This window comes from Diadema setosum, chromosome 3, assembly GCF_964275005.1.
Source record: "Diadema setosum chromosome 3, eeDiaSeto1, whole genome shotgun sequence".
Lineage (NCBI taxonomy): Eukaryota > Metazoa > Echinodermata > Echinoidea > Diadematoida > Diadematidae > Diadema > Diadema setosum.
The window spans coordinates 37,333,238-37,349,465 of NC_092687.1; the positions used below are offsets into that span (position 1 = coordinate 37,333,238).

Here is a 16,228-nt window from a genome sequence, read left to right on the forward strand (position 1 = left end):
GAGATTAGGATTGGAAATAATGATGCCAGAAGCTGAACGTGTCACCCTCAGGACCAGACGAGCTTGGAAATGACCATAATGAGCAATACAGTGCACTCTTGTTATAACAAACATGGTTATAATAAAAGTCTTGCTGCAACGAAGTAAAAATCCCCAAATCCCCAAATTTATTATCTATATTATGTCTTCATATTCTTTGTTGTTAGACTAAACTGAAATTTCGATATAACAAAAGAAAACCCTTGGTCCTGAGAACTTTATTATAATGGGGATGGCTCAATGGGCTTTTCCCCAGTAAGAACTAGAGTGCATAGTATGCATATGCCCTGTACTATTGTTTTGTGAGTGTACGGGAAGCACTGGAAGACGATGAGGCGGTAGGCTCACCCCTCATGCTAACACGCTAGCAAATGAGCAACCAAGGAGCAGCCAAATCAAGAAGTGCATATCGTCGAAGAGTTCAAAAACGTGGTGTAAAAATTTTACTTCAGTATGCAAAGTCCACCATTACTCAGTGGGTAATGGCAGCCCCCGTGAAATCACTGACACCATTGTATAGTTAGCCCTCTAGTGGTGGAGAGGAGAAAAATCTCTTTGGGATGGCTTGTATTTCAATCCCTCCACCTACCTGATGATGTCACCGTTGGGAGGGAGGAAGTGTTGAAGATGGCCAAGCTTGGAGGACCACTGCGCTTCCTGTCCACCTCACTCTCTGGGAGAAAAATGAGAAAGAAAAAGAGATAGAGAGTGAGATATATACATTTAAACAAATTACATATCGTCGCTGGGGTGACAAAACCTCGTATCTCAAAATTGTCAAATGTTCAGGAGAGCGAAAAAACATGGCGGCCAAAGCACTATAGTGAATGGGAAAGCCTTCTCTTTGACATGTCATGGTGGCTTCATTTTTGGAGTAAGACAGTTAGGATTTGGCCAAGACATCACTTGACCCATTATTTGACCATTAAGCTAAAAAAAAAATTTTGACATTTTTGAGATACGAGGTCTTGTCACCCCAGCGACGATATGTGTTTAAAGAGAGAGAAAAAGTTGAAGTAGAAGGGAGAAATGCAAAGTCTGAATGAATGAATGAATGAAAAACAGATGGTATTTTCAAAGTATTTCAGGGAAGGTCTTCAAGAAAATGATACTGCACTCGTTACTTAAGACATACTTTTGAAGATGTACATACCTAAGATCATCACACATATTTTAATCATTATCTGTGATTTTCAGCAGCTCCAATCTAAAATATTTCGAGTTGATAGATATCCAGAAACAAGAGGCCCTAATAAAAGGTGGGAACCACCTTTCATTAGGACCACTTTACTGTGTGTTTTGATATCTCAGCCATTCCAAAATCAATTTTCATCACACAAACTTTGAAGTCCTCTTAGAATTGTGTGCTCTTTCATAATTTATATGAGTCGGCGGTTTCAAATTATCTCATATAAAGTTAAAACCTGAATCATCATCTCAACCAAAACTATACCATTCCTTTAACGTTTATGTCCCACATTAACTTCAAGCACAAAAACATCTAACCTCACAAAACAGGTAGCACAACTTGTATACGCCATATATTTAGTGAGTCTCAATTTTCACGAATCGGCACTTCCCGACAATTTCGCAAGTGGTTAAATTCGCGACCGTGGAGTGCAGCACCGAACGAAGAAATTTAAAAACACGCAAAAGTAAAAACCTCGCGAAATATCTGGCGTATATGGTAGATTTAAATGTAAATTGCTTCACCTGATGTGATAATCGGGGGCAGCCTGTCAGCGCTCTGCTCAGCACCCCCCGCTGGCGCCTCCCCCTTCGATAGCCCATCTTGCAGCTGCCTCTGGCGCTCCTCAATATTCCAGGTCGTCATGTTAGTCGTTACCTTGGGGTTGATTGGAGGAAAGCACCGCCTACCTCCTGGAGGGTTGCCATGGTGATAAAGGGGCGGGGCAAATGACAGACAGGTGTCAAGGAGTACATGGGAGACACAAGGAGTGATGGGGATAAGTTTTGGGAGAAAGCCACCAATCAATCAACATGTGTAGAATGCAAATGAGTTAATTGTATTCAGACTTTGATAGATGGGTAAGGCCTTATATCATTATATATATATATATCACAATTGTAAAATCAAATTATAGACAAAAAAAAAATCATCTCATACATACACTAATGTCATGTTGATAATATGTTGAATATGATATACAAGCACATATCCCATGAAAAGAGATATGGGGCTGGAACACAGGCTATCATGTCAGTCCACACTACCCCCATTATAGGCTAGTTTTCTAGTGTATTCAACTCTATGTTCATGTATGCCCATCCCCCCTCCCCCAACTCTGGTAATGAACTAATCAACCTGTTTCCAATGTAAACATTTTCACACAAGGAGTCCAGGTTCCAGGCATCGGTTGCTGCTACATCAGGCAAGCCATTGGAAGGTTTCTTGGCCACCTTTGACACTCATGAATTGAAATATGTGAGTACTGTACTTACTACCTTTCAAAGAACTTTTGTACTGGACAGGCGTATCAGACTTGACAAGGATTAATGCTACTTTCTGGTACCTTTTATCCTGTAATCATGCCTGTATCTTTTGTTATAACTTATGTATCATGCCATGTAAACATGTGAATATGGATTACAATAAATCTAAAACTTCAAACTTTAAAATTGTCACTTGGTTATTCACTCACGTTTTGGGGCAGCTGTGTATTTGCGGCAGACGTTGGCCAGTTTCTTCTCCAGCTTGGCCGAGATCGTCACTTCCCTTTCCAGCTGTGACTTCTGCCTCTCTTCACGGATCTTAGCCCGCAGGTCTGGAAGAGGACAGATGAAAACTTAACCACCATCTTAGATTTGATTTGATTTGATTCAATTTGATTCGACTGAATTTGAACTGCACTTCATTTTCATACATAAATGTAACAGAAAGTCAATTGAACAAAGATACAAATTTGCAACTGATTGACAAATTGCCCTACATCGACGTAAATAAGCACTGAATTGATCAGTGTTTTAGTAGTAGCCATGATAAAAAATCATGGGCGTACATACTCGAGCAGGATTCGAACAGTACGAGTACGTACGCCCATGATTTCTTTTATCATGGCTACTACTAAAACACTGATCAATCAGTGCTTATTTACGTCGATGTAGGGCAATTTGTCAATCAGTTGCAATGAAAACATCTTGATGGCAGAATTTCATGAATTCAAATAAAGTTATAGAGTGTTGTTTGAATCAATTTGAAACAAATGAAACAGATAAAGGGTAAATTGATTGTAAACAATTGACAGACTGATCTTGAAGCACAATGAACATCTGGGAATGATTACTTAATTTCAATGGGGGCTCGGTATTTGAAGTCTGTACATTATAAACCGGTCTCTGATCCCTAAACCAGTTGTCCATAGTCATCTCATTGCTTTGCAAGTGGCCTTCCTTGAGAGAGCTGTACATACGTCCACTAATATTTACTTCTCTTATCTTTCTACATGTATCATTTCATTCATCCTTCGCTCACTTCCCAAACTCTTCACCCATCCATTTTACTCTATCCATCCCTACAACTTCTCTTATTGGTTCCCCTTGCATCTTTCAGTCAATCCACCTTTTTCACCTTCCATCTTTATCTAACCATTCATCAATTGTTTACCCCATCCCCCTCAACCTTGTGCATCTATTCATCCCTTCATTTCTCCATCTTGTCTTGAAATAACTGGTTCCTCATGTGAATATTTTTGCTTGCTATATATGTTCCAGTAGTTCATGTCTTGATTGCACTGTATTAAAAACATGCAAAATTCATCTGAACTTACCCGGCCAAGCATGAAAAATTATTAATGCGAAAATATCCACTTTTTTCAGAATTGGTTTCTCTCTTACATCTTTCTACCAATTAACCCTAAAAGGGCCGGGGGGGGGCCGAATCCGCCCCCCCCCCCTCGACGTTTCGCGCTATAATTCTGTTACGCGAGAAGGCCTCGTCGCGAGGCTTCTTGACTTTGTTTGTTCAAGTCTCGCGCAACTTTTGAGACCAAATTTGCGACGTCCGCGCATACTTTTGCGAAGCCACGCCCATTTTTGTAACGGAATGTCGCCCCAAAACGGGCACAATTTTGTGATTTTGTGTACATTTCCTATGGAAAACAGTGCTCTGTCGTAAAAGTCATAAAAACCTGATTATTTTTACAATGAATCACTTTCATTGATTAGTTTTGTGCTAATTATGGTAGAAAAGTGGTCAGTGACAATTTCCAATGAAAAAACAAAGAAAAAACAAAAGTTGAAAAACAAAGAAATACATAAGAAATTCTGAAAACAATAAAATACATAAGAATTGAAATGAATTTTGGAAGTTTTTGTGATGTACAATCGTTGAATATGCTGCAACAGATTTACAGACCAAAAATTAGACTCTCAATGCTTTTAATTAGGCTAAAATATGATCTTGAGCTTAATTTGCATAATTAATTAATTAAAATTAGAAATTGATTGTTTCAAAAAATCTTATGACACAATCTTGTAGATTATGACGCAGGTCTCACGCATGCAAAATTTCATCGCGATCGCGCCACCGATGACCGAGATCTCAGGGGGGGGGGGGGGGCGGAATCCATCCCCCCCCCCCCCCCCCGGCCTGAGCATAGCCAAAAAAGCCCGGCCCCTTTAGGGTTAATCCACTCTTTTCAAATCTTCCTCCAACCATTCATTTCTCCTTCACTCCATCCCCTAATCATTATTAATACATCATCCATTTTACTCCATACCTCCCTCCATGTTCTTCATCATTCTTCCAATTCCATCCTCTTTCTTTCTCCATCTTCTCATGAAATAATTGGTTCCTGTTGGCATCTTTCTCTCAATCAATCTACCCTTTCTTCCATTAATCCTACTCTAGCAATTCATCCATCCTTCACTCCATCCCCTAATCATTTACACATCATCCATTTTACTCCATACCTCCCTCCATGTTCTTCATCATTCTTCCAATTCCATCCTCTTCCTTTCTCCATCTTTCGATGAAATATTGGTTCCTGTTGGCATCTTTTTATCAATCAATCTACCCTTTCTTCCATTAATCCTACTCTAGCAATTCATCCATCCTTCACTCCATCCCCTAATCAAACACATCATCCATTTTACTCCATCCCTTCCTCCATGTCCCCCACCCCTCCATCAATTCCATCTTCTTCTTCCTTCTTCTTCTTCCTCCCTCTCCTTACCTTGTTGCTTCTCCCGGTGCCTAGCCACCCTGTGCTCCCGCCTCTCCACCTTCTCATACATCTCGTCCCTCCGCTTGGCAAACTTCCGGGCCTCCTCCAGAAGACGCTTGGCCCGGGCCTTCTCCCGCCGGTTCCACTGGTCCTCCAGCTGGAGACGGTCATCATAGCAACAAGGGTAAGACAAAGATGTTCACTGTCCCAGCGAAACTGTTGTACCAGACCAAACCTACATGTCACTTGAAGTGAAGTCTGTTTGTTTGTTTGAGGTTGTTTTGTTTTGCTTGTTCTCAGTTTTTGTTTGATTTAATTTTGTTTTTCATTCCATGTTTCTTTTATCTATTTTTTTTTTTTTTTGCAGTTCACTGTCCGAAGGCAATTTGGCAATAAGGGAATTTAAACTGTTCAAAAAAGATTTGGCAACAAAGACTGAAACACAGGTACAGCATAAGTATTAAGTCCACTTTGTTACAATGACTGAAACTGAAATCTATTCTGCATCATACATGACTCACGGTATATGATACATCTGTAGTAATCTTCAGGATTGAAAGAAGCAGATTATCCTAGAAAGAAAGAAGAGCAAAACTGATTTTCTGTCCTTCATGTCTGCCTACCTTCCTCTCCTGCTCTTCCTTCTCCTTCTTCCTCCATTCCGCCAGACGATCTGTCCGTCGTACCTCCCTCGCATTCCTCTTGGCTTGAATAATGGCTTTCTTCAGCTTGTCCTGTTTTTTGTTGTTGTTTGTTGTTTTTTATGCAGAAAAACAAATTAGCATGAATATTTGTAAATGACGAGACACCACTCTCACTGACTGAATATAGTTTTCCTTCACTCTTTTATACCCGTTCACAGTCCCACTTTGTCTAGCACAACCTCTAGAGGTTGGGCTGTGTTCACACCAGGTGATGGGGACTGTGAACGGTCACGGCGTAAGCGTCTAGCACAAGTCTGGAGTGAGTCTGGAGTGAGTCTGGCGTGAATCTAGCGTGAATGTAGCACGACTCTAGCACAACCTCTAGAGGTTGTGCTGGGTTCAAGCCAGACGAGAGGACTGTGAACGGTCTCGGCACAAACATGGCGTGAACATAGTCTGGTTTTCAGATCCTTTGCCAACTGTACTCCTTTTACAAAATGCATCCTCCACGGATTTTGTTGCCGCCCTTAATGAAGTCACCGTTTTTGTCATAAGGATAAGGCCCATCAGCTTAACCTGCTACTTCTTTTGTTGTAAGAAGCAGTAAATACTCTGAAAAGGAAATTAGTGTGAGAAAACGGTCTGAAAACTAGACTAGCGTAAACACAGCACACACTCCCAGTGACCAGCACTGTTTGTGGTGGAAAAAAAATACTCTTCCACCGATTTCCATAGCAGTGTGTGCGGACCTCACTCTAGACAGCAAGGGAACTCTGAACGGGGATCTTTCTTACCACCCACTGAGTTTGTATCAAAAATAGCTAGTTTTCATCTAGCATGTCCTCCAGAGGTCCTCCTAGACAGGGGGACCGTGAACGGGGTATTATATGATATGTGTAGAACACAATTCTTCAACTTTCCTTTTATCGTTGCAGAGATAAGGATTACAACTCTCCCTTTCACTCAAGTTTTGCATGATATGTGGTACCCAACGAATGTCGGTCACTGCCACATTATACTGAGACTGCAAAGCTTCAGCACATATTCTTATTCAAAGCCATATAAGAGGCATTTGTGCTGGAAATGCAGTACAGAGGGCCCGTTGCATAAAACTCCAACCGGATTTTTTTCCGGTTGAAATCACAAAATTCCGGTTGGAAGCTCCCAACCAGAGTTTTTATGCAATGGATTTTACATTCTTAGGTAATAGCAACCTTAAAAAATTCAGGTTGGGCAAATCCCAACCTGAATTTTTTAAGGTTGCTAAAAAAGTTTTATGCAACGGGATAAATGTATAGAAGATTGAAAATTTGAATAATAAAGATATATGGCGGAAAATCTTTCAATGTACTGTGGCATAGTGCATTTTGATAATTTGGTTTGTGCATAGTTGTGCATTTGAGCGAAATTTGCAAAGTTGGCAAGTTGGCAACTGAGTCTGGTGTGTGAATGGAGCACACAGAAAGTGAATAGGATCCAGATAACGCAACAGAAAAATGTAGTCTGTGGGTGTCCTCATCACCTTTTTAGTTTTTAATTTCTTTTTCTGACGACCCTAGCATCATCTTTACCACGACATAACCAGGTACACATTCTTGTTGATGGGTCTCGGGAAATATGTGGTGAAAACATCTCGTCTAAGGATGAATACACTTGTCAAGAATCAAAGTCGGGAGCTGCGTCGAATAAATAAAATTCTCAGCCAACCAAAGATTCCATGTTTACCAGTATCCTCATTAAAAAATAAAAAGGCTGTTTAAGTTTCATTTTCTTGATATTTCTTTCCACACAAAACAATCAAAACTTTAACGCCTCAAAATAATCCATAATTTACAGCAACCTCATGTTTGCCTTTGGGCGTGTCCCCCTCCCTCCATCTTGGGGGCACATTTGTACCCCTTACAGATCCGTACCTCCACCTCAATGCTCATCCGCATGGCCTTATGCTTCTCCTCGTTCGCCTTCCTCCGTCGCTTCTGCATCGTCTGCTTCATGCGCCGCTGGTCCAGCAGTCGGATCATGGTCTTACGGCAGTCCACTTTTAGTTTGCGGGACAGCCTGGATTACAGAGATCATTCCGCAATTTTACAGAATTATTACGTTTTTGGATGCTCCAGCATTTTGAAGTAATGAAAAATTGTACATAAATGACCAAATTATATATCATGACTGATGATGTTTATGATTGTTCTTTTTCTTACGAGGATTCCCGCATCCCTTTCTTTGTCTTTTTCTCCCACTCACATTTCTGCCTCTCTAACCCCCTATCAGTATCTCTGTCTTTCTTCCCTTCCTCACTTCCTCTCGAGTCCATATCCTGGTTAAATATGATGTGTTCATAATGGAAATATTTTTTGTAATTTTATCATTCTTTTATCCTCAATGTGTATGTATTATATTTTATTGTAACATCGTGCAATGCAGTCTCTAACTGCAATACGATTGAAATAAAACCATTATTGAATTGAATTGAATTGAAATCCATCACAAAGAATTTAATTATCTTAATTCAGTAAGATGTCACTTTCCTTGATATATTGGGAAAGGAAGCACGGTGATCTCAAATAGAATATAGCTAACTGTGGCTTGGAACCAGAGTCAAGAGGTGGTAGACAAAATAAAGTACCTACTTCATATGCTTCCAAAGTTACATTACCATGTTACAAAATAACAGTAATAACAAAAATTGCTGGAAGAAAACAGTATTGCAATGAAGAAAATTAAAAAAGCATGAAAAAGAAGATGAACAGAAAAAAGGAGGAAGAAGAAAAATAAGAATAAGAAGACATAGAAGGAGAAGAAAAAAGAAGGAAATGGAAGAACACAAGAAAGAAAGAAAGAAAGAAAGGAGGTAAAGGAGATGAAGATGAAAATATAAAATACTCTTGAGAAGATGTTGAAGGAAAGAAAAAAGATGAGAAGAAACAAGAAACGAAAGGGTTAGGATGAGAAAGAAGAAATGAGAGAAGACAATGAAAGAAAAAAAAACAATGAGGAAAGGAAGGGGGCAAAGAAGACAACGACGAAAACGGAAAAGAAGATTTTGAGAAAGAAAAAAGAGAGGAAATAGGAGAATCAAACAATAACGCAGACAAGAAATGGACGAAAGGGAAGAAGGAAGAGAAGAAGACAAGAAGAGAAACCTACTTGGCCCTCTCCGCATCCAAGATTTTCTTCTGCTTGAAGAGCGACTCCTTGATGAGTCGGTCTCTCTCGCTCACGTCCTTCTGGATGGAGTGCTTGCGCTCACGTTCCATCCGCTCCTTCTCCATCGCCATCTTGACATGGCGCATTATTCAGACAGAATGAGGGGGGGCGAGGATTGACAGAAGGGTGGATAGATGGATTGACAGAAGGGTGGATAGATGGATTGACAGAAGGGTGGATAGATGGATTGACAGAAGGGTGGATAGATGGATTGACAGAAGGGTGGATAGATGGATTGACAGAAGGGTGGATAGATGGATTGACAGAAGGGTGGATAGATGGATTGACAGAAGGGTGGATAGATGGATTGACAGAAGGGTGGATAGATGGATTGACAGAAGGGTGGATAGATGGATTGACAGAAGGGTGGATAGATGGATTGACAGAAGGGTGGATAGATGGATTGACAGAAGGGTGAATAGATGGATTGACAGAAGGGTGGATAGATGGATTGACAGAAGGGTGGATAGATGGATTGACAGAAGAGTGGATAGATGGATTGACAGAAGGATGGATAGATGGATTGACAGAAGGATGGATAGATGGATTGACAGAAGAGTGGATAGATGGAATGACAGAAGGGTGGATAGATGGATTGACAGAAGGGTGGATAGATGGATTGACAGAAGGGTGGATAGATGGATTGACAGAAGGGTGGATAGATGGATTGACAGAAGGGTGGATAGATGGATTGACAGAAGGGTGGATAGATGGATTGACAGAAGGGTGGATAGATGGATTGACAGAAGGGTGGATAGATGGATTGACAGAAGGGTGGATAGATGGATTGACAGAAGAGTGGATAGATGGAATGACAGAAGGGTGGATAGATGGATTGACAGAAGGGTGGATAGATGGATTGACAGAAGGGTGGATAGATGGAATGACAGAAGGGTGGATAGATGGAATGACAGAAGGGTGGATAGATGGATTGACAGAAGGGTGGATAGATGGATTGACAGAAGGGTGGATAGATGGAATGACAGAAGAGTGGATAGATGGAATGACAGAAGGGTGGATAGATGGATTGACAGAAGAGTGGATAGATGGATTGACAGAAGGGTGGATAGATGGATTAATAGAAGGGTGGATAGATGGATTGACAGAAGGGTGGATAGATGGATTGACAGAAGGGTGGATAGATGGATTGAAGAGAAATGTCATAGCAATGAGGAAAAGCATGATGGTGCAAGTTGGATGGAAGCAAAGATGTGTGAGAAAATCAGAGAGCATGATGTAAGTAGAGAGGTTATGAGACAGCTAGCAAAGAGCTTGGAAATTTGAATGGTTGCCAAAGCTGTGATTGAAAAAGTTGAAAATGCATGATTGTGAGGAAAACTACATTCTAGTACTGGTAATACTGGTCTAATGAAGATGTTAAAAGGTTTATAAAAAAAGAAAAAAAAGTCAAATGATTTGAAGGTAAGACACAACTGTATACAGTAGACTCCCATTATAACGAAGTCCTCGGGACCGGCAGTTTTCTTTCGTGATATATCGAAACTTTGTTAAAATCGAACAAATAAACAATAAAAATACATAGAGCTGATATGTTGTGGCCTGAATTTTTACTTTGTTGTAACCATAATTTTGTTATAACCGTGTTCGTTATAACGGGAGTACACTGTATTAAAAAGAATCCCAGGAAAAGTCAAGTGGAGAGGTATTAGGTGACGATGTGCAACACTCGATAATGTGGAGTGTAAAGGCCAAGAGAGGCGGCAAGAGACTGAATCCGGCAGAGGAAGGGGTATCAATCAGAGATGACAACTAACTGATGCAGCAAAGTCAAAAATTGAGACACATACAATGTGAAGATGATGAAAGGATGTTCAAAGTGTGTCCTGTACTTCACCAGGCATGTGAAGGGGGAATAAAAGTAAGAGATGATGGAACAAGAAGATGAGGTCAAAAGAAGAATGTATCACATGGAAAGGGAGAAATATGAAATATAATCATAATTAACAATACACATCCTATGTCCACATTTTTACAAGAGTCCCATGGGGGTGTTGTAAGAAAGATGCGTTCAACTGCAAATCCACAAAAGTTAATTTGCAATTGCTTTCAAGTTAAGATCCATTCTGCTGCAAGAAAAAGGTTGCGCTTGACATCAATTGCAAGGCATCATGCAATCAATAACAACAAATTAGGTGCACCTTTGCGATGAACTTGGGCACATTCAATATGCAAAATTTGCAGTTGATTTGCAATTAATGGCAACTTGATTTTTTTGCAGTGCCTCCATAGACTTGCAGTCATCTTTTATTGCATTTGATGATTCATTCAGTAGTGTCTGTAGCTCTATCTCGTAGAATAATTATACACACCCTGGCTTCATAAACACTGCAGGAGGGTGGGGGGAAGGGGTTGACAGAAACCTAGTAAAACAAAATGCAAGTTATGGCAACTGGGCAAGTATCTTGGACAATGACAGCAAAATGCTGGTATATTTCATTTGCCCGACAGTCACATTTTTGTCGCCCCAGGTAGGCAAGTGGGCACAAAGAGCTCAGAGCAATGCCGAATGGGGTAGCTGCCATTCTGATATAGAAAAGAACCTCATCAAGATTTTCTTACATATCGCTTGCGGTCCTGTGTGAGCTTTTCGAGTCGCACCGACTTCAGGTACTGGTGGTATTCATTGAACTCCTTCAAGGTACATCGCACCTGCACGTAAAAATAACGCCAGACTCACAAGATTAAACCTTCATTTTGAGTCCATCAAAGAACACTCCTTTTCAAAGGAATGAGAAATTTACGTGTTGAAATACACTGTATCATAATCTTGTATGTATATATATCAGACAATATCTCCCCCTTCAAAGGAATGAAGAAATTTAGGTGTGGAAATATCATGTATACATCAGACAACCCTTCCCCTTCAAAGGATTGAAATATCTGAGTATACATCTTTATCTCTCCTACTCCTTGTAAACATGTAATCTCATTCAGGAAAAGATGGTGAACTTCTCAGTATGTTGTTTGTTTGTTTGTTTTTTGGTGTCTTTGTGTTTTCTGTGTTGTTTTTTTTGTTTGTTTTTTGTTTTTTGTTTTTTACGAATTGGGCTACTATGGCATAGCAGTCATCAGTTTGACCTGTTATTGTGAGCAATTCGAATTATGTGTCAACTCACTTTACCTGCAAGTGCAAGGCACAAGGGTTGCAAAGATTAAAGGGAACACAAACCCAAAGAGCAATGTGGATTGAGTAAGAGCAGTAACATTAGTAGAACACATCAGTGAAAGTTTGAGGAAAATCGGACAATCGATGCAAAAGTTATGAATTTTTAAAGTTTTGGTGTTGGAACCGCTGGATGAGGAGACTACTAGAGGTTATGACGTATGAGAGGACCACAATATAAAGAAAATATAAAGGGAATTCCACAAAAATTCACTTTTCTAGCAAAATGAAAGAGTTCTTGACTAACCGCTTTCAGAAAGCAGGGGGAATAAGTGCTACCCCTAACATATGTCAGTATCAAGCTGACGGAATGTGTAATTTTCATGACAAATGAATTTTTATTGAATTCCCTTTTTATTTTCTTTATATTGTAGTCCACTCATACGTCATAACCTCTAGTAGTCTCCTTACCCAGCAGTTACAACACCAAAACTTTAAAAATTCATAACTTTTGCATCGATTGCCCGATTTTCCTCAAACTTTCACTGATGTGTTCTACTAATATTACTGCTTTCACTCAATCCACATTGCTCTTTGGGTTTACTTTCCCTTTAATGGAACTAGCATCAGTCTTGAGGTAAGACTAGATCCATTTGTAATATATTAGGCATCAGTGCACAGGGAGATCAAAAATGTACAAAATGACATACACAATAGTGTTCACTTCCATCTTTGATACATAGCAAGTACATTGAATTGCGCAAGAAATGAAGGTGTGCAAAGATAACAGGCATAAGTCTGAAATTGAGGCTAGTCCATACCATTCCATCCGCAGTGATGTGGCCAGACTTGACCAGTCGTTCGTAGGTGACCGGCCGCGTGTAGTGACTCTTGAGATGGGGATCGTGGAGGCTCTTGTACTCGCAGCAGAGTCCAGCGGCCACGGGGTCAAACTCCAGACCCTCAGGCTGCTGGTGCAGCTAAGGAACAAAAAACATTTAGAAGATAATGCAAGACTGAAATCTAGAAAGCCATCAAGCAGTCTTTTCTGTAGAATAGCCTGTTGAGGACAAGTCGGGAGTATAATTGGGCAGGTGTCTATGGGGAAATGCATGTTGGAGCAAAATAAGTCCGTCCTCAACGGGTTAACAGACTTCGATCCACACAGGCTCCTTGACTATGAAATTAAGTCATATTGTACATAATTATGATTCCATAAAGTCTGTGAGTTGTAAATCCACTACCGGTATCCCATTAATTGCCCGTGGCAACTGAGAATCACTGTCTAGCAAGGCATATAAATCGATTAGAAATTTGCTGTGCTGGATAGTCACTGTAATGTAAAAAAAAAAAAAAAAAAAAAAAAACTCCCCTTGTTCATCTATAACATTCACAATATCATACTTGCCAACTCTACCGCTTTGGGCAGTAGAGTACCGCTTTTTAGAGGTTTTGACCGGCTACCGATTTTCTCTTCTGATCTACCGATTTTGTAGCAAACCTACCATAAAATGAAATGGAAGTCATATTTTCCCTTCATTGTGCGTTGATTCCCTAAAATAAGCTAGTAATTAGAATACTAATAATAATTTCAAGGAGCTCGTTCCTCAAAAACGCCGTATTCAGCCTTCTAATACACACAAGTGAATAACATAGCAGGTCAAATTTCTCTATACCAATATATAACACCATTGTCAAGATCACAATAATAGAATGTAAAAGCTCTATTTTCACAATAGTCTATAATTATCATCATCATCATCATCATCATCATCAGTCCCTCATTGCACCACCACCACCACCGTCATTGCTCCTAGTCTGATGCTCACCTTCTTACACAGGCTGGTAGTGAAGAGCTGGATCCTCCCCTTTGGGGCGGGGACCATCGGGAGCTTGCTGTACATGGGCGTGTCCAGCATCCAGATGGGAAGGTTCGGTAGCTGGATGACCAACCTCTCATCCACCATGTTAAATATGGTGCTGAGGTTCTCCAGATTCTCGGCCGCCTCCATTTCCAAGAGGTCGATGCTTGAAGACTCCAGTTCCATCTTTTGGGATGACCTCAATCTGCCTTTGTTTTTGGTGTGAGTTTTTGGTTGGCCGTTTGTTTTTTTTATTATCTTTTTTTTTTATTCTCTTTCTTTGGTATGCGGCCAAAATTTCCTGAAATAATATAAAGTTTAGAAGCAGGGAGAAATCAAAATAAGAAGAATTAAAGGAAGGATATTATAAATCATTAATGCAATTATAAAGTCAGATAAAACCTTTCAAGCAATTTTGAACAACAGATGACCTCACACTGATAAACTAAAGAACTTTAGAGAAGCAATGCATTGAATGACAGTGCAGTTAATGTGGCAATTTGTAAAAGTTTCATGCCATGTTAGGTCGTTGGCTCCAATTTGTGAAAGTTTCATGCCACAAAAGTTTCTACTACAGGTCTAATCATTTTCTTCTTGTTCTTCATCTCCTTCTTTCTCCTCTTTGCAGTCTAACATTGATCTGAACTTTCTCTTTCAACTGTTCTTTTTTTCTTCTTCCTCTTGTCTCAATTCTTCTTCTTGATCATTAGGGCATATCATCACCATGAGAACCACTAGAATTTAAATCAATATTTGAAAATCCTTTTTCCTTCTCAAAGCCCTTACCAGCACTGCCTCAAGTACCGGTACCAGTAACTGTACACACTACAACCAGTGACCACTAGTGCATCTTTCCAGAGCAAGACACACAGAATGTGTATCTAGCTTATCATAATTATATGTCACTTCCTTTCCTACATAGACTATTGCTTTGCTTAATTCAAGTGGTGTTCTCGATCCACAATATCACTCCATTTAGTCTGTCCAACTTTGCAGTCTTTATCTCGTTGGTGTCTACGTTAGACCAGTGCCCAGTGCGTGGCAGTGCCAGTGTCTCTTTTAAGCATGTCAACAAAGTTGATCACTGGTCTGCCCCACTGTTTTGCGGAATATTAAAAAAAAAAAAAAATGGAGGCATGCATGCAGCTAGCAAGCTGTAAACTTTGATGCTGGAAGGACAGAGTGCATCACTGCACGTTTTACACAGACATCATTTATGACTACGATCATAACGATCGAGTACTCAAACTTACTCACTACAGCTGCAGCTACACGTGCTGATCACTGTTCACACACAAACAGACAGACACGCACACATGCACATGCCACATGGGTACAGACTGTGGAATACACTTCTGACTTCTGTATATCTCGCTAAAACCCTCCTTGCCTGAACTAGGCGATTCTTTGGGTATGCCTACATGTTCTGATCAGTTTTGGGAGGTTTAACCGTTAACACGTAGATTCTAACAACGGTAGCCGCTATTCTTCTTGTTTTACTCTCCGTCTTTTAGATAATTTTCTGAGAATTGGTTGGCGCGCTTGCGCTGTCGATAAAATGTCACAAATTCAACTCTCGGTGACCCTAAAAGGCCGTGACAAGAATGACAAAAAGTAAGCTAAGAGGCTGAGAAATACAGTCCAAGACGCGATTACCAACACAACACCGCACCACCAGGCACACCGCGTCGCTCGCTCGCCTGTCTCGCACCACCGGTTACTCATGGCTGTTTAGCGGGAGCGTAACGGCCTGAGCGAATGCGGTAAATGGCAAAACGAGTAGACAAGACGAACGATTGTGTGAACAATTTGTGGCTCGAAAACTTCTTTCACCTACCTCTAATTATTTTGACCGCTTACTCCTTCCTTGCCTAATACATTTTCTAATTCTTGGATGTATTCGGGATTGACATCTTGTCAAAATTACGGGAAATCCTGCGATGAGATTAGCCCTACGTTGTGCTTCCCCTGCCCATAATCAAATGTCCATTGTGTTTACATGCGCTCAATAGAGAACGCATGTGTTATGACGTCACACGCAGGCTTGACTGGGGCGCAAAGTGATTGTATAACGTCACTGTATTCAGGGAGGTGCACCTCCCTGCTGTATTCCAACTACAGTAACTTATACTGAGTAACCAATTAAAACTTTTTAATGAATATTCA

General features: G+C 40.3%; 1 protein-coding gene across 1 annotated transcript in view; it reads right to left on the minus strand.

Moving 5' to 3' along the window:
• The window catches only part of LOC140246832 (uncharacterized), a 37,192-nt gene extending 21,152 nt beyond the window's left edge, over positions 1-16,040 (minus strand). Inside the window, exons 1-11 of the mRNA XM_072326161.1 lie at positions 15,900-16,040; positions 14,030-14,363; positions 13,022-13,180; positions 11,657-11,746; positions 9,017-9,147; positions 7,783-7,927; positions 5,849-5,959; positions 5,235-5,382; positions 2,703-2,825; positions 1,753-1,920; positions 629-712 (exon numbers count right to left, since the gene is read on the minus strand). Coding sequence (XP_072182262.1) covers positions 629-712; positions 1,753-1,920; positions 2,703-2,825; positions 5,235-5,382; positions 5,849-5,959; positions 7,783-7,927; positions 9,017-9,147; positions 11,657-11,746; positions 13,022-13,180; positions 14,030-14,248 — 1,378 coding nt within the window. The 5' untranslated portion in view covers positions 14,249-14,363; positions 15,900-16,040. The remainder of the gene's footprint in view (positions 1-628; positions 713-1,752; positions 1,921-2,702; positions 2,826-5,234; positions 5,383-5,848; positions 5,960-7,782; positions 7,928-9,016; positions 9,148-11,656; positions 11,747-13,021; positions 13,181-14,029; positions 14,364-15,899) is intronic.
• Positions 16,041-16,228: the final 188 nt, after the last annotated feature.